General features: G+C 42.3%; 3 protein-coding genes and 1 long non-coding RNA gene across 5 annotated transcripts; all 4 read left to right on the forward strand.

Moving 5' to 3' along the window:
- The first annotated feature begins 616 nt into the window (after nucleotides 1-616).
- On the forward strand, nucleotides 617-4,411 carry LOC135333903 (dynamin-like 120 kDa protein, mitochondrial). The gene is made up of 13 exons (XM_064528928.1): nucleotides 617-658; nucleotides 1,011-1,076; nucleotides 1,144-1,259; nucleotides 1,374-1,495; nucleotides 1,700-1,809; nucleotides 1,927-2,002; nucleotides 2,168-2,329; nucleotides 2,414-2,659; nucleotides 2,761-2,847; nucleotides 3,020-3,127; nucleotides 3,402-3,495; nucleotides 3,548-3,658; nucleotides 4,194-4,411. Exons 3-13 carry the CDS (start codon nucleotides 1,151-1,153, stop codon nucleotides 4,262-4,264), a joined length of 1,296 nt encoding a protein of 431 aa, XP_064384998.1. The 5' UTR covers nucleotides 617-658; nucleotides 1,011-1,076; nucleotides 1,144-1,150; the 3' UTR covers nucleotides 4,265-4,411.
- Nucleotides 4,412-5,950: 1,539 nt separating this feature from the next.
- LOC135333892 (RING finger protein nhl-1-like) lies at nucleotides 5,951-8,596 on the forward strand. 2 transcript variants are annotated; one of them, XM_064528918.1, is made up of 2 exons: nucleotides 5,951-5,994; nucleotides 6,133-8,596. In XM_064528918.1, exon 2 carries the CDS (start codon nucleotides 6,187-6,189, stop codon nucleotides 8,410-8,412), a length of 2,226 nt encoding a protein of 741 aa, XP_064384988.1. In that variant the 5' UTR covers nucleotides 5,951-5,994; nucleotides 6,133-6,186; the 3' UTR covers nucleotides 8,413-8,596. The 2 variants fall into 2 exon arrangements, with proteins under 2 accessions (XP_064384988.1, XP_064384989.1); XM_064528919.1 differs by having other exon boundaries at nucleotides 5,993-6,055.
- Nucleotides 8,597-8,608: 12 nt separating this feature from the next.
- LOC135333933 (uncharacterized) lies at nucleotides 8,609-9,081 on the forward strand. Its single transcript, XR_010394137.1, has 3 exons — nucleotides 8,609-8,792; nucleotides 8,861-8,919; nucleotides 8,970-9,081. It is a non-coding gene; the product is annotated as an uncharacterized LOC135333933 (long non-coding RNA).
- A 3,680-nt stretch (nucleotides 9,082-12,761) lies between these two features.
- On the forward strand, nucleotides 12,762-17,072 carry LOC135333887 (RING finger protein nhl-1-like). The gene is made up of 2 exons (XM_064528911.1): nucleotides 12,762-13,617; nucleotides 14,271-17,072. Exon 2 carries the CDS (start codon nucleotides 14,319-14,321, stop codon nucleotides 16,545-16,547), a length of 2,229 nt encoding a protein of 742 aa, XP_064384981.1. The 5' UTR covers nucleotides 12,762-13,617; nucleotides 14,271-14,318; the 3' UTR covers nucleotides 16,548-17,072.
- The last annotated feature ends 1,234 nt before the right edge of the window (nucleotides 17,073-18,306 follow it).

Below are 18,306 nucleotides of genomic sequence, written 5' to 3' on the forward strand. Positions count from 1 at the left end.
CATTCATCTACATGTATGTGTTGTCTCTCCTTAAAAATTGGTATGTAGAGTATTTCTGTGTTTAACTCAGCACTCTATTTGTACTGGTACTTTTACTGTGATGCTGTACAATTTGGTTGATGGCATGTATGTACGTCAATCCATTGCATGTAAATTATCTCTGATATTCAATAATTTCATTGGGTACCCGTACAAGACATTATGGTGATGTAATGTGACCATGTACTCTCCTAGTCTCGCGAGCAGACGTGGGAGGGAGGGAACGTTCCCTCTAGGACAAGTCTGCTCGCGAGGCTAGTGCTATCCCCACTGAGATTGACCGTCAGATGAGGGTCAGCGTCTAATGAGGGAAGACCATGAGCTCTCAGCCCATCTCCCTCACCATGTACGGGCCCCACCTCAAGATAATGGTCCTGGTCGACCTCCCAGGGATCATCAGTGTGAGTGTCATGTGACTGTACACTCAAATCATTTGACTGTGTGTATCTGTACAGACTGTGACCACTGGTATGGCCGTTAACACAAGAGAAGATATCATCAAAATGTGCAGGTGTGTTGTGTGTGTGGAGACTGTAGTGTGGCAGGTGTAGTCAGTAATTCCTGTTCTTCCACAGACAGTACATGCAGAACCCGAACGCCATCATCATGTGCATACAAGGTAAGTGCTGTAATTGAAGCAAATACGATAATCTCATCACTATTATGATTATAAGCCTTACATGTGTATGTACTTTGTACTGTGTTCTTAGGAATGGGTAGTAGATTGAAGTCCAAATTGTGGTTGTCACTGCTACCATTCAATAGAGATTAGCATATTGCAACAGTATATTAGTGGCAGATCTCCTGGTATTAATCTCATTTATCAGTGCTCTTGAGACATGAACTTCTATTCACTGGCCAGATTCCTTTGCATTAGTACGATTGTTGTGACTTTGGCAGGGCAGGTGATATTGAAAAGCACATTGGCATATCTGTACACTTACTCAGTCCCATTGTACATCGACTATTAGAGCTTGTGTGCAATTACAAGTACACAAGTACGAGAGAGACTACTTTGCTCGTTCCAAACTATTCCAGTGAGTTCTCGCCCTAGCTACCTAGCTGCCAACCTCACATGCATGGTGTACTGTAAATATAATGCAGGAATGGTATGCTGAGAGAATCCCAGCTGTCCACACGTAACATGGTGACAGCTGTGACGGAGGAGTTCTGGAAGATGGTCCGGGGGTCCATCAACGATCAGGCACTCCACTTCAAGAGTGAGAGTTGTAGCTAGTGAATGATTGCAGAGTAGTACTGTACAAGTACATGTACATGCAGGGTGACTAGGTTATTTAATGTGTTGTTTATTTAGTTTCTCAACCCAAATGCAGCTCTGCGGTACAACCTAGAGGCTGAGTGGCGTAATAGGTACCCTGGGGGAAGGACACTGGACAGAGACGACCTTTTTGAGCTGGGAAAAGCGGACATCTTGACCGAGGTCGCCAGTCTGCAGGTGAGGGGATACTGTACACATACGGAGGTATGAACAATTACAAAATCTGTAGTTTAGTTTTTAGAAATAAGAATGTGCATTCTATTTGACAGTTGAGTTTTATTATAATGACCTTCACCAAATTTGAAAAGGAACATTTTTTTCATTAGAGGAGTTCTACATGGCATGTTCAAAACTCCCCTCCATGTATTATATCTGCTGTAGGTCCTCCCACCCAACAAGTGGGAGATGATTCTGAGCGAGGGACTCTGGGACAGAATGGCCCCCAAAGTGTTGGACATCTTTATGGCAGCTGCTCAAGGACGTTCGCCAGGGTGAGGGGTGATATAGTGTCATTGTGTGGATTCCATGTAATGGATGCCATGGTTGTATAGTGTATATCATACCAATAGTGTACCTAGCACTAAAACATTATTTCATGATTCCTTCAGAGAATTCAACACATCAGCTGATATCCAACTGCACAAGTGGGCTGACAGCCAAGAGCTGGCGAAGCTGTGCACTGAGGTATGTACCTGTGTTACATGAGCTCACACTGAGCACCTTTGACTGCATGGGCATGCATTTTTGTCAGTGGCTTTAAACATTAATGATAATTATGGTTTGTGGTTATTGTTTAGAGACATACATCACGCGTGTGCACGCAGTGACACACATACACACTGTTCTCAGGTTGGTCTGGAGACAATGTTTGAGCAGCTACACACCAAACTGGAGGATGGGGGAGAGGGTGGGGCCAATCGGTTCCACTCCCTGAGTCAGGGCCTTCGTGAGGAGATAGAGAGACTGGGCAGAACACAACACCAGTGGGAGGGGTACAATGTTGATCAACTGGTACGTCTGTGGAAAGGAGTAACAGTTTTTTTAGAGATAATAATTATCATTGACAAACTAACTTCACCCTCTCTCCCCCCACAGAAATACGTTCAGATGTCAGCTCTGGATGACAAGGACGTCCAGACAGCGGAACAGTGGGAAGCAGCCGTCCAGTTCATGAGCTCCTCTCTTAAGAAGCAGATACGAGTGGCGGAGGAGGAGATGCAGAGGATGGAGGGACCCACGTCTTATTACGACCGCTGGATCAGGTGGAAGGGGCAGAATGAGTTGGAGATCAAGAGGCAAGCCGTCGCTAATGAACTCAATAACTTCCTACGAGCAGAACCGGTGAGGGTATGTGTGTTTGCGGAGGATTTCATTCAGTTATCACACTCAACATTGTCTGACTATTCACACGATTACACTATCTCTTAATGCTCCTCACACAGTCCCACCCGAACAAGCTCTACGCTGATGAAGTGATGACAGTGCAGAGAGTGCTCAAGACCAACGGATATTCTGTCTCTGAAGAGGATGTCAGTCAATTTAATCTATGCATTGCATGCTCATAATTATTTGCCCTCTGTGTGCATGTAACTTTGTATGACATGAAATGTGTTGGCATTGACCTTTTTAAGTATAACTTTTCTTGTGTTATCCTATGCTCTCTGCATGCCAGTAAACGCTATATTGTGATTCTCTTGACAGGTACAGTACGTGTGGGAGCGTGTGTACGACCTCCACTTTCTACGAGAAGCTGAGGAAGTGGCCAACAAGTGTCAGTGGGGGTTCAACCTACGCCACCACAGCACTGAGGTACATTTGTCCCTTTGATGTGGCTTTGTCTATATCACTATGCCTATAATTATACTAACAGATGTAGTAGTGAAAGTGCCTCGATGGTGTTTTGCACATCGTTTGTGCATGTAGGATGTGAACTTCTATAGTGTGATTAGCTGTGCTTTGGTCCTGTTGTAATGCATGGTTAGCACCTTGGACTTTGTATCCAAAAATCCGAGTTCAAGCTTCGGCACGACTTTTATTTTTTACACATGCTCTAAGTATTAATTGTCATTCTGTTTCTATATAGTACACGTGTTCGGAGGTAGAGTTTTTCTGGCGAGTGGAGCAGGTCATCAAGAGCTCGGCCCGTACACTCAGAGTACAGATACTGGACAGAGAGGGTGAGTCATTCACTTGAGAGTTATGTGAAGGTCATATGACTATATCATGCAGTGCGACAGCTAGAGCAACAGGTGAAGACAACACTGGACTCCATTGCTGGGGATGAGGGGAGAAAGAGAGAGGTGATCAGGGGAGATGCCGTGGACAAGGCAGAGCAACTAAGTGAGTTTGCTTTGTCTACCATTCAACTAAACTAATTTTGAAATTTTCAAAGGGCTTAATTTTCGCTGTTTTTGTGGGTATTAGTAGTAATCCTACACAAAAATTAAGTCCACGAATATTGTTAGAATTATCTGCTATAACGTGTAAAGATTAAAGACGTGACTTCCGGTACGCAGTCATCTCACGAACATTGTGCAATGAAATGCTTTTAGAGGAATTTAATTATAAGTTCCTCTAAAGAAAATTTCGAGCTATATATACAGATTATTAGCTTTGGTTTTGTTTAAAGTCCCATCGCATTGGCTACCGTATAGCGGGTAATATTCGTGGGGTAAAATATTAATTATTTTTGTAGGCAAGCTGACCTCCACGAAATGTTTCCCTTACCGGAACGCATGCAATGCAAACGAAATGTTACACATGAAAATCACAGTTTTCGAGTTAAACTAATTTTTTGGCTGACGAAAATTACCCGCTATACAGTATGTATAAGCCTCTCATTCAATCTCCAACACACACACACACACACACACAGAGCAAGTGCGTATGATTCAAGAGAAGTTGGACACATTCAGAGAAGCACTCAAGACACAACAGAGAGACTGAATGAACCCTCTATAATTATAGTAACTTCCGTTTGTATGTATACAGTAATACTGATTGATTCATTTAGTGATTGTTCATAACTGCACTGATGTAGATCATTAATCTCTCACTGTATAATTATTTGTAATTGTCGTGTATAGTTCCAAATTAATTTTACAGCATGCATGCATGTACAATTTAGAGTTTCTTCGCGTTTATTATACAGCATCACTCTAGACTTATGCTCTTTAAGTTATTATCTAATCTTGGTAACAATGGTTGTCAAAACTGTGGGTGCATGGTATACATATTTGTAATGTTGAATGTGTGGATGTAACTATAATAGAGCTACAGTATAATTAATCCTGTATATATATATAGCCATTGCAGTTCAATGTACACGTGTTAATTCTGTACAGCTCTATAATTATGGTTAAAGGCATGTGAGTGAAGTATACTTATATAACAACACACACACAATCATGCACACACGCATGCATGCATGCACATATATGCACACTTGCTGTGAAGTTGCGTGCAGGTAGTGTTGGTTGGAGACCATGCAGAGTGTCCTGGGGATGGTTGCTAATTCTCGCGAGGAGGATGATGACTCGTATATAGCCAGCAGCAGGCCAGAGCATGTTGCAATGATATCTCGAATAGCCAATGCCCATGGAACTACACGCATTGCACATAATTACCTATAATACTGTGCAGTGTCAGATTCTAATGTGATGCATGCATGTTCTTTTGATTGCAAATTGCCAGTTTTAACACAAATTGCAATCGAAAGATCTAGAAACGCAAAGATTGAGCATGCCGCATGCAATTTACTATAGTTAGCGATCGGGCTTGTATACAGTGTCAAATGCATGCGAAATCCGGTATACGATACCGTTAAAATTACATAATCTGTTTGAGTGAACTAGACACTTCTTAATTGTTAATGCGACAGTGGTTAAAATTACACATGTTGAAACTTGTAGATGCATGATCTTCAAGGCGACTGTTTTCTAAAGTTATCGCGTCAACGCGCCTAGGGTGAATATGCAGTCTGGCACTAAAAATTCATTTGAAGTAGTCCTTTGAAATCCAAGTTTGATATTTCAGAGAGAACGCAATGAGTACACCTCCTGCTCTTTGAGATGATTCTAGGGTAAGATGATTCCAGCGGCCTGGTTCGAGCTACCAACTGCTGCGTAAGCGTGGGGTAATAACGATTTTTTTTTTTTCCATGTAAAGGTTAGAGGGTACAAAGCTAGACAAAATAAAATGAAAAATAATGACAAAATAATTACAATGTGGATGCTGAGTTCAGTTGATTTGCAGTTCTGACATAGCCAGGTCCATAGGGGGCGGTGTCTTCATGGCTTGACCAACGCTTGAGCGGGCACCACGAATGCACTGGATTGCTGATCTTAGTAAAGAAAAATTTAGGCGGCAGCGTAGCCAGGACAGTGTGGAGGAGTAGGGTTGATCCCATTTCATTGCAAGTAGGGAGGCAAGTCTTTTGTAAAAAACAGTCGCTTCAACTGCAAGACCTCCGGTGGCAGAGAGAACGAGTGGGGTGAATGAGGCATTCTCAATTTCTCTTATCCTTTGCTCGTAGGCACGTTTTTTTATTAATTCATGTTTGCGGTAGCAGGCTGTAAGGTTGGATGTTGGGGTAATAACGATTACATCATCGTAAATACGCCTGGATGACCACACCCATCGTTTCCAAAATTGAATTCTCTGGCTTGAATTTGGCGGTGAGTCTGAGTACAGTATCTAGTATGGGTCTATGGTGTCACTGTACTAGATCTAGGATACGTGAGGATTATGTGTAGATTTAATAATTATGTTTAGTGCATTTATTTGACACAACAATGTCCAATTTTCCCTTGCAGATATTAAACAAAGAGTAACAATTAAGCCTTAGCCTTCTTACGGCACTCAAAACCATGGCCGAGAGAGTGACTACGAAAGAAGCTCTCAAGAAACTCGATGCTCAACTCGAATGCTCCATTTGTCTCGACAATTTCAAGCAGCCGAAACTCTTGCCTTGTTTTCACGTATTTTGCAAGTCCCCGTGTCTGGATAAACTAGTGACCAAGGATGGACGCTCCCTCACTTGTCCCACCTGTCGACACATTGTCCCACTGTCAGAGAGGGGAGTGGCTGGACTGCAATCAGACTTCCACATCGACCACTTGTTTGAGATACAAGATGCTTTCAACAAGGCTGAAGACGACAATGATACGAACTGTGGCTGTGAGGATGGCAAAGCCACTGGATACTGTAACGACTGTGGGGACTTTTTATGTGACGAATGTCAAGCTGCTCACAAAAGAGTTAAATATACACGTGATCATAGACTAAATTCGCTCGATGAACTCAAAGCTCAAGTGACTAGCCTGGTTCCCCCCAAGAAGGCTGTCCCCCATTGCCCCAAACACTCGGAGAATTCTCTCAAGATATACTGTGATACTTGCTCCACTCTCATTTGCACGGACTGCACTATTCGTCTCCACAAAGACCATAACTACGACCTGGTGCCTGATGTGCTGACCAAGCACAAGGAAGAACTTGTCTCCAGTCTCAAACCAGTCAAAGAGAAGCTGGACAGTGTACAACGAGCTCTGAAGGACTTTGACACAAGAGCCAAGGCAATCCACGAACAGAGGGCCGCGATTGAAGCCAACATCCACAAGGAGATTGACGAACAACATCGACTGTTGGATCAACGAAGGGCAGAGCTTGTGGGAGAGCTAGAGATACTGACTCAGCTGAAGCTGAAGGATCTGGCGGCACAGAGGGACCAAGTGGAGATCACTCAGGTGAAACTGACTAGCTGTCTGGAGTACGCTGAAGTGGGTCTCAAAACAGGCACAGACGGTGAAGTACTCGAAATGAAATCTTCCATTGTTAAGAGAGTTAAACAAATCACTGCAGAATTCAAATCAAGTGCTATTCAGCCAGAGACAAAGGCTGACATGGAACTGATCACTGAAGGAAAAGAACCTCTCCAACAAGCTTACCAAGATTTCCTAGAAATTGATCACAATCGATCATTCAGCTTAGAGAACAGCCACATGACAAGAGATTGTCTGAAAGATGCTACCTCTGAAGAAACCAAAACTTTATCCTATCAAGGAATGACCAAAAATAACAAGAAATTCAAAGATAAACTTAACATCAAAGCTGAACTTGTGCATATCGAAAGCGAAGGCATATTGAAATGTGAAGTGATCGAGGAACCACATGGCCAACACAAGATCAACTATCGCCCTGTGAAACGAGGAAAGCATGAACTACACATCACTGTCAATGGGGACGCAGTACGAGGCAGTCCATTCCCAATAGCTGTAGTCTCATCACCACAGAGCTTCGTCAAGCCTTCCCGAGTTGTACGAGGTGTGAACAAACCACGAGGCACTGTCTTCAACAGTAAGGGGCAGTTGGTTGTTGTTGAAGGTGAAGGAACTACTGTCTCTGTATTTACACCAGAGGGTGAGAAGATACGAACGTTTGGAAAGCTGAAAAATGCATTTGGAGTGACTGTCGACAAAGACAACAACATCTATGTTGTGGAGAATGGCAATCATCGTTTGAATAAGTTCTCATCCGCCGGAAAGTTTGTAGCGGTTGTTGGTAGTCAAGGCAGTGGTAACCTTCAGTTTCTGCACCCTGCTGGTATCTGTTATAACAGAAGAGACAACAACCTGTATGTGACTGATAATTGTAACCACAGAATACAAGTGCTTACCACTGATCTGAAGCTTGTGCGATGTTTCGGTACACCTGGCAATGGGAATGGACAATTACAAAACCCATTTTATCCAACATTTGACAGTGCCAACAACCTCTATGTGACTGAGCACACTAACCATCGAGTACAAGTCTTCACTGCTGAAGGTCAATTCCTGAGAACCTTCTCACAAAAAGCCAAAAGTAAAAAGCTGAACTCACCCTGGGCCATAGCCATCGATAGCAATGACACAGTGTACGTCAGTGAGAATGGACCGCATCATGTGAGTGTATTCACATCCCAGGGAGCCTACATCACCACGTTTGGTGGGCAAGGAACGAAAGAGGGACAGTTTAATATCGTTTATGGACTCTCTATTGATCGCAATGATTCTGTTGTTGTATCCGATGAAGGCAACGGGCTACTGCAGATATTCTAAGGAGATATATACATGTAGTACAGTCAAGCCAAGAACTTGTGTTTGTTGCTTATAGTTAGACTAGTGTAGAATGTGTTGGTATATAATTATACACATGTAGCGTTTTATAATGGCATTGTGAAATCAACCTTGAACTTATCATATTTGTGTGAATCTGTAATTATGACATGAATTCAAACTCTGACCTTCTATGCAGTCAATGCATGCATATTTGATTCTTTTAAACTGAACTAGCTTCTAGCCTCATGCATACTGATGGCTCAGTGGATGCTAAGAAGAGCACAGTTATAGTCAAATAGATGTCAAATAGATGGACAGAAGGTTCCTTCCAATCTATGTGTTTGTGTGACAGTGTGCCCTCCATACGTACCAATACAATAGTAAGGGAGGAACCTTAAAACTTTTGTCATTGTTTCTAGTACTATTATTGATTATTGATTGTTTCCAGGCTCTTACGATATTTGTGCTCGCCAAATGGCGGAGATGGGTGGAGTCAAACAAGACAGGGTGAGTGTTTGTGACCAATCAGATTGATGCTATATAGTTTGACCCTGCAGATGCTCTCAATTCTGAATCAATGGTCAGTTGTTCCGATAATTAAAGGCCATTGGATACTATGCCCTGGTTACCGGGAGAGGTATCATAATTATCTTTCCCTGCATTGTACACATGTGCATGTGAGGTAGGCAGCTAAATAGCTAGGGGAGGAGGGGGGGGGGCTCACTGGAATAGTTTGGACAAAGTAGTCTCTCTCGTACCAGAACATGTATATATGTTCTGCCTACTCTACATGGTGTATACTGTAAATATAATGCAGGAATGGTATGCTGAGAGAGTCCCAACTGTCCACACGTAACATGGTGACGGCTTTGATGGAGGAGTTTTGGAAGATGGTCCGGGGGTCCATCAACGATCAGGCACTGCACTTCAAGAGTGAAAGTTGTAGCTAGTAAATGATTGCAGAGTGGTACTGCAGACACATGCATGCAGGTAGTGTATGTTATGAAGTGAAGTGAAAAGAGTTGCGTAGTCATACAAGCACTATTTGTGTGGGTGTGTCTGAGGTGTGGGTGTGTATATATACCTGATGCACAAACTTGTGCTGGTCCCGGGTCTGTACAATAGATTATTGGTCAATATTCACTGAATTTTTCTAGTGTACATACTTTATTTTTCCGGAGGATCGAGGCTCTTTGTATAACATATGCTTTACTCGAATACAGCTCTGCGGTACAACCTAGAGGCTGAGTGGCGTAATAGCATTAGGTACCCTGTGGGGAGAACACTGGACAGAGACGATCTCTTTGAGCTGGGTAAGGCGGACATCTTGACCAAGGTCGCCAGTTTGCAGGTGAGGGGATACTGTGTAGTTCAGTTTTTAGTAATGTGGATAATAATGACTCACGGCAATAACACTTTGAGTGGTGGACTGTGTCACTGTGAGTCACTAGAAATATGTAGCAAAATTTGCAGTATATAGTTGCCCTGTAGCTGATTGCAGTAATAATTATACTATACACTAGCTCCTTGCTATACCCACTGTTCAATGTACTTCCTAGCCAAATGTCTAATGCATGTTAGTGAAGTACTTGCACACAACGGACACACACACACACATACATTCAATATAATATCATATAATTCTATGACTCAGCTTCTTATACTATCATGGTACAGTACATTGCACATGGGGGGGGTGGTAAAAAGGTAAAAAGGTAAAAAGCTGAACTCACCCTGGGCCATAGCCATCGATAGCAATGACACAGTGATAATGGACCGCATCATGTGAGTGTGTTCACATCCCAGGGAGCCTACATTACCACGTTTGGTGGGCAAGGAACGAAAGAGGGAGAGTTTAATATCATTTATGGACTCTCTATTGATCGCAATGACTCTGTTGTTGTATCCGATCAAGACAACGGGCGACTGCAGATATTCTAACGAGATAAGTAGTTAAACCATTATAGTTAGACTAACTGTATACAGTTAGTCCATATATTTCACGATATGACAGTAGCATTTTTGGACTCTCTATTGATTGCAATGATTCTGTTGTTGTGTCCGATCAACAGGCGACTGCAGATATTTTATTATGTGGTTACGTCAAATCATTAACTTTATTGGTTAATGTAGAAATTGTTGTTATTATTTGTGTATGCATTCTGTATAGTTTGATTTAACTGCGTTCAAACTCTGACCTACGTATAGAACTAGCTTCCAGCCTGCATGTTTTTATCCTACAGATGACAGCCATGCATAGATTGTCTGTACTAGCTGTTTGTTTGTGTGGACCTTCAAGATTTACACAGCCTCCCCCTCATGTGACAATACCTCTCTCGAATACATGTAGTCTGTTCTTTTTTACTACCGTAATTTGATGAATGAGGCAATTGAATTACGGATCATGTTGCTGGCATTATAGATCTCATGCAATATACAGAGACTCTGTACTAAGCTAAAACATTGGCATCCCTCACCCCTTTGACTCGCCAAATCGGCTATAAATTCAGCACCAAATTTTACCTGCTATACGGCATTGTTGAAGGAATTAAAACTATTGTCTTGATTTCTAGTCTGTCTTTCTTTTTCAATGCTCTCGTACAATATTCGTAAGTTGACTTGGCGCGGAGAAGGATGGAGTCAAACAATACTGAATGTGAGTGTGTGACCAATCAGATTGATGCTGATTGCCCCTGCAGATGATCTCAATTTTGAATGGCCAATGATACTATGCCGCAGTTACTGAGAGAGGTGTGTCATAGGAATTTTAGTTTATATGAGCAATGTTTTAAGCAATTATGAGTGTGTCTATGTTCTTGTCATTATGTACGTGTGCTGTAAGTGTGTATATAGTGTTTCTTTGTGTAGGCTATTGTCAGTTTGCCGTGTTTCTTTGCTCGTACAGTTGGGAGGGCATTGATGAGATACACAAGTACGAGAGAGACTACTTTGCTCGCTCCAAACTATTCCAGTGAGTCCCCTCCTCCCCCTAGACAATTAGCCTATAGCATTTTTGCATTTCGCTTTTAAAATGAAGTGAAAAGAGTTGTGTAGTCGTACGTGTGTGTGGGTGTGTACATTATTGTGTGTGTGTGGGTGTGTACATTACTGTGTGTGTGTGGGTGTGTGCATTATTGTGTGTGTGTGTGTGTGTGTGTGTGTGTGTGTGTGTGTGTGCGTGTGCGTGTGCGTGTGTGTGTGTGTGTGTGTGTGTGTGTACCTGATGCATGAACTTGTAACAACCTTTTTTTTCTTTTTTTCTTTATCAATGTTTGATGCAAAGGAAGCATACAGGATATGACAAGGTAGCTAAATAAGGCTAATAATGAAGTCAGTCCATGACCGAAAAGTAAAGGTTCAGGTGCAGGTGTACTTAAGTGAAAAAAATAAAAAAGAACTTAGTTTTGACAGGGATAGTTTGAAAGCAGATGGGCTAGGGCTACTGATAACATTTAGGGGAAGGGAGTTCCATGCAAATAGGGATTATGCTTACAAAAAAGGAATGTCTATGCATGGGCTAGGGTTTTAACAAATGGTTTAAAAATAATTTGATTATAAGGGTGACGGGGGGGAAGGGCGAGGATGGAGGGTGAAAACAATTATAGATAGATTATTAAAGCAGACTTTTAGTTTTTGGTTCTTCCTTCGAGATGACCTAGGGTTATAAAAGTGGCGTAATAGGTACCCTGGGAGGACACTGGAGAGAGACGACCTCTTTGAACTGGGAAAGGCGGACATCTTGACCGAGGTCGCCAGTCTGCAGGTGAGGGGATACTGTACATGCACATATGTAACTAAAAACTGAACCCCACAGATTCGGTAAAATAATACCTAGTAGGTATTATACAGAGTCTGTGGGTTCAGTTTTTAGGAACAAGCCTTTAGAATATGAGAATAACAATGCCTTTTCTTTTCTTGTAATGCTAACTTTGAGTGCATGGGGGACTGTGTGAGTGGATAATTATAGCAATTAATTAACCGTTTAACGCGAAATTTAACGCCTTGTTCCTTACAGCTCAGATGCATGTTAGTGAAGTATTTACTAACAACGGACCCCCCCCCCACACACACACACACACTTACAGGTGGTGGTGGTGGTTGGAGATCAGAGTGCTGGCAAGACGAGCGTCCTCGAGATGGTTGCTAATGCTCGTATATTCCCACGGGGAGGAGGGGAGATGATGACTCGTAGCCCCACCATGGTTACCCTTAGCAACAGACCAGAGTGTATTGCAATGGTCTCTCGAGGACAAGTTTGAACTACACACATTACATGCAGAACCAGAACACCATCATCATGTGGCTTGTGCATACATGTAAGTGCTGTAATTGAAGCTTTAACACTGAGTGCTAACATGGGCTAAGCTTACAGTTCGCTTCACCCTCAATAATTATAGACATAATTCTTCAAGGTTCAAAAGTGGTTTGAATTCTGCAACAGCTTCGAAATGCTAGGTACACTGTAGGCTAGCTAAGTCAACTGAACTCAGGGCCTTGTAAAATAAACAATCTGATTTCAATACGGGCCATTTAGTTCCATCGGGAGTTCATAAAGAGGAGTATCCAACTGTAGCCTGGTGGGTACCGTAGTTTTTCAATATGAACTCCTTGGTTCCACGTAAATATTCCCCGGCCTCTAGAATGTGCTTCCACTCTGAAATCCCACTCTGGAATGCCACTTACATTCTACTAAACTTCCACTAAACTTCAATTCTAAACTTCTAAACATCCACTCTGAAATTCCATTGTGCGTATGTGGCATTGCACATGGGGGGAATGTGAATTTGTGGAAATTGTGAAATGAAATTGTGTACTGTGTTGGTTGTAGCCTCGATCTCAGGCCGCACTTCATCTGGCCTGTGAAGGAGGCTAGGTTGGTGGGTGACCATGCAACAGTGTGTGTGTTTGCTGATTATAGTGGATTGCAACAGTTTGTCCTTGCAAGGTCTTGATAAACTGCCAGCTCAGCAAACGTCATCACAATGGAAACAGAGGGTCTGAGGGAAACAATAGTTTCGCGGCCCAACTCCACAATCTGATACTACCAGATTGTGGAGTATGGCCCGCGAGACTAAGGAAACAATTTAACACCTTATTTCTCTGTAGAATGATTGCTATGAATATTGTTACCCATTATTGGTGAACCCCACCCCACATGACATCACCCTATTCTATGCTTCAAGCTAATGTCATCAACAAAGAATTGTGAGTTAATCCCTCAATGACTTGTGTTTGACTGTCTGTATGTACTAGGAATATACCGTACTTTTTCGAAATAAGGCACCCTTCCAATAATGCACCCCCTTGGAATTTGCTCATGAATCAGCCGCACTTGGAAAGTCCGTCTGAGCACTTTAGTCATGACTTTTTTGGTCAGGTCGAAATTCCGACCTGACCAATCAGATCGAAGATTGACAAAATTAAAGGAAATAAAGAATGACAAGAAGCGTATGCGTTCTATACAGTAGGACGCATTTATAGCTAGCCGCTAACAGCCTAACTGTGGCTACTGTTAGCCAGTCAAAGAGCTATAGTAAGTTGAGTTGACTGCACAATAGTGCTGTGCAACCTTTTCTTGTTCTTTTAGCAACGTTATTGGAGCAAGCCAAACAAAAATTCATAGCTGCTAGTCAAGAATTCGCCGTTGACCTTTTGCATGCGTTAAATTCTTTTGGTTTTGACACTGACGTAATGACAATTAACATTCCATTGTGGAATGACCTCTATACTAAAGTGCTCAGACGTACTTTCCAAGTGCGGCTGATTAATGAGACTAATAGAACTGTATAAATTCACAGATCTATAATAGAAGAAATACAGTAAGTGCAGTTTGAAAAACTTTCAATGTTCCCTCACAGATATCACCCAGTAACAAACCTTACGGCACTCGATAAATTCCCAAAGCCATGGCCGAGAGAGTGACTACAAAAGAAGCTCTCAAGAAACTCGATGCTCAACTCGAATGCTCCCTTTGTCTCGACACTTTCAAGCAGCCGAAACTCTTGCCTTGTTTTCACGTGTTTTGCAAGTCCCCGTGTCTGGAGAAACTAATGACCAAGGATGGACGCTCCCTCACTTGTCCCACCTGTCGACACATTGTGCCACTGTCAGAGAGGGGAGTGGCTGGACTGCAATCAGACTTCCACATTGACCACTTGTTTGAGATACAAGATGCTTTCAACAAGGCTGATGACGACAATGATACGAACTGTGGCAACTGTGAGGATGGCAAAGCCACTGGGTACTGTAACGACTGTGGGGACTTTTTGTGTGACAAGTGTCAAGCTGCTCATAAGATAGTTAAGCTGTCAAGGAATCATAAACTAATTTCGCTGGATGAACTCAAAGCTCAAGTGACTAGCCTCGTTCCTCCCAAAAAGGCCATCCCTCATTGCCCCAAACACTCGGAGAATGCCCTTAAGATATACTGTGATACTTGCTCCACTCTCATTTGCATGGACTGCACCATTCGTCTCCACAAAGACCACAACTACGACCTGGTGGCTGATGTGCTGACCGAGCACAAAGAAAAACTTGTCTCCAGTCTCAAACCAGTCAAAGAGAAGCTGGACAGTGTAAAACGAGCTCTGAAGGATTTTGACACAAGAGCCAAGGCAATCCATGATCAGAGGGCCATGATTGAAGCCAACATCCACAAGGAGATTGACAAACAACATCGACTGTTGGACCAACGAAGGGCAGAGCTTGTGGGAGAGCTAGAGATGCTGACTCAGCAAAAGCTAAAGGATCTGACGGCACAGAGGGACCAAGTGGAGATCACTCAGGTGAAATTGACCAGCTGTCTGGAGTACGCTGAAGGGGGGCTCAAAACAGGCACAGACGGTGAAATACTCAAAATGAAATTTTCTGTTGTTAAGAGAGTCGAACAGATCACTACCGAATTCAAATCAAAAACTATTCAGCCAGAGACAAAGGCTGACATGGAACTGACCACAAAAGGAAAAGAACCTCTCCAACAAGCTTGTCAAAATTTCCTAGAGGTTGATGACAGTGGATCATTCAACTTAGAGAACAGCCACACGACAGGAGAAGGTCTGAAAGTTGCTACAATTAGAGAAATAAAAACTATGTCCTTTCAAGTAATGACCAAGAAAAACAAGAAATTCAACGGCAAACTCGACCTCAAAGCTGAACTTGTGCATATCGTGGGCAAAGACAGATTGAAATGTGAAGTGATCGAGCAACAACATGGCCAACACAAGATCAACTATCGCCCTATGAAACGAGGAAAGCATGAACTACACATCACTGTCAATGGGGACGCAGTACGAGGCAGTCCATTCCCAATAGCTGTAGCCCCATCACCACAGAGCTTCCTCAAGCCTTCCCAAGTTGTACGAGGTTTAAACAAGCCACGAGGCACAGTCTTCAACAGTAAGGGACAGTTGGTTGTTGTTGAAGGTGAAGGAGCTACTGTCTCTGTGTTGACACCAGAGGGTGAGAAGATACGAACGTTTGGACATCTAAATGACGCGTATGGAGTGACTGTGGACAAAGATGACAACATCTATGTAGTAGAGCGTAGCAATTATCGTGTGAATAAGTTCTCATCCGACGGAGAGTTTGTGGCGGTTGTTGGTAGTCAAGGCAACGGTAACCTTCAGTTTTCTAACCCACATGGTATCTGTTATAACAGAAGAGACAACAACCTGTATGTGCCTGATAACATGAATCACAGAATACAAGTGCTCTCTACTGAACTAAAGTTCGTACGATGTTTCGGTACACCTGGCAATGGGAACGGACAATTACAAAACCCAGTGTATGCATCATTTGATAATGCCAACAACTTCTATGTGACTGACTACTGTAACCATCGAGTACAAGTCTTCACTGCTGAAGGTCAATTCCTGAGAACCTTCTCACAAAAAGCCAACGGTCAGAAGTTGAGCTCACCCTATGCCATAGCCATCGAAAGCAGTGACACAGTGCACGTCAGTGAGAATGGATCGCATTATGTGAGTGTGTTCACATCTCAGGGAGCCTATATCACTGCGTTTGGTGGACCAGGAACGAAAGAGGGACAGTTTAATGGCATTTACGGACTCTCTATTGATCGCAATGACTCTGTTGTTGTGTCCGATCAAGACAACGGGCGACTGCAGATATTCTAACGAGATAAAAACTTTAAGTACTGTGTACATTTTTTGTAGTGTTATTTTGTGTTCTAGTCTGAAATCCAACAAGTGAACCTGGTTTGGCTTAGTGTGAAAATTGTTGTAACGTCTTTGTACGTCTTTAAGTTTTGATATGTTTTGATATGTTTGAAATCTGTGGTTATTAGTCTGTTTTAGCACATGAAGTATGCGTGGAAAATTCACTGTTTACTTGATTCTATTTATTGCACTCACACTCTGCCAGCACATGTCATTAATATGTTACAAATGGTTCAGTGGATGCTGAGAGAAGCATAATATTATATTGACAGACATTGTCAGTCAACTATGGTCAAATGGACCCAGAATTAGATTCCTATAGATTGCCTGTACTGTCGGGTTACCTCAAACTATTACTGTTGTATTAGTGTGTATACCCTCAATCACAGCCTTGTCCTCGTGACTGCCTTACTGACTATATAATTATACTAATACTAATACCTACACAGCCTTGCATTGTCTAACCTCAAAACTCTTCTCATGATTTCCAGCACTGTTTTATAATTATCTCTCCTTTTCTCAAGGCTCTCGTACGATACTTGTGCTCACCAAAGTTGACCTGGCGGAGAAGGGTGGAGTCAAACAAGACAGGGTGAGTGTGTGACCAATCAGATTGATGCTATAGTTTGCCCCTGCAGATGCTCTCAATTCTGGATGGCCAGTTGTTCTCAATGAAGGCCCTTGGATACTATGCCTGGTTACTGGGAGAGGTACGTATATATGTATGTGTACTGTACTTATTGTGAACACTCTAGCGGAGCAGTTTCTAAGTGATTTTGTTTTCATATGTCCTAGTTGTTAATGTATAATTATATAGAATGTATAGGGAGTCCATCAACAATCAGGCACTGCACTTTAAGAGCTAGTGAGCATGCGTTGGATATTAATATTGTACATAACCATGATAACTATAGTGAACTGGGCTTCGACTCTTTAATAGCTGGTTCTTTATAATTATGGATTTTTATATGTGAGCACGTTAGACTTTGAATCTAAGTTCAATTCTCGGCAGGACCTTTATTATTTTATAGTGCAGCTCATTGTGATTTTCTGCATATTCAGTACACGTTTTCTGAGGTAGTGGCAAGCTAGCGAACTCTGGCAGGTCAACAGGTCAGAGAAGCTCTCAATTGTAAAGACACATGCAGACAGCAATTAAAGAGACTGACTGCGTGCATGTGTGAACCTCTATAATTATGTAGTATCTTCCGAAAAATGTATACATAATTGTGATACCGTAGGTCATCAAAGTATCTCTACTATTAGTATTCTTTTGGTACGGTATGAAGTTTACGATTAATTAACAGAAATCAGCAACATACGTGTAATTCCCGGTATATATACAATACTATATTGTCAAAAACAATTACTCAAACAGCATAATATATATATACAGTTAAAAATAACGTGTACAACAGAGCAAAAACTGACAATTAAATACAAAATATTGTTAACAGTAGTGATGATGTTTTGAAAACCTACTACATATTATTGTATAGAATTAAGTCCTAGCTACATAGATCTACATGCAGTGGGTGATTCACACAGTCACAGATGGCTGCCTAGTGAGTTGAGTCTGAGCCTTCTCTATACTGCTAGTGATACGATACAAGTGCCCCGAGAGTGTGATCCCCATGGTCTTAAGGTCGGCCTCTGTGAGCTGCAACACTTGGTTGATGTCGTTCAGCTCGGCTTCATCGAATTTGACCTTATAACA

The sequence above is a fragment of the Halichondria panicea genome, chromosome 3, assembly GCF_963675165.1.
Source record: "Halichondria panicea chromosome 3, odHalPani1.1, whole genome shotgun sequence".
NCBI lineage: Eukaryota > Metazoa > Porifera > Demospongiae > Suberitida > Halichondriidae > Halichondria > Halichondria panicea.

Bases quoted from the DNA above. Each gene is read 5' to 3' on its own strand.
- LOC135333903 (XM_064528928.1), top strand. From the start codon at position 1,151: ATGCTGAGAGAATCCCAGCTGTCCACACGTAACATGGTGACAGCTGTG. The intron at 2,660-2,760 runs GTGAGGGTATGT...CTCCTCACACAG, and splicing joins ACTTCCTACGAGCAGAACCG to TCCCACCCGAACAAGCTCTA. The intron at 3,128-3,401 runs GTACATTTGTCC...GTTTCTATATAG, and splicing joins TACGCCACCACAGCACTGAG to TACACGTGTTCGGAGGTAGA.
- LOC135333892 (XM_064528918.1), top strand. From the start codon at position 6,187: ATGGCCGAGAGAGTGACTACGAAAGAAGCTCTCAAGAAACTCGATGCT.
- LOC135333887 (XM_064528911.1), top strand. From the start codon at position 14,319: ATGGCCGAGAGAGTGACTACAAAAGAAGCTCTCAAGAAACTCGATGCT.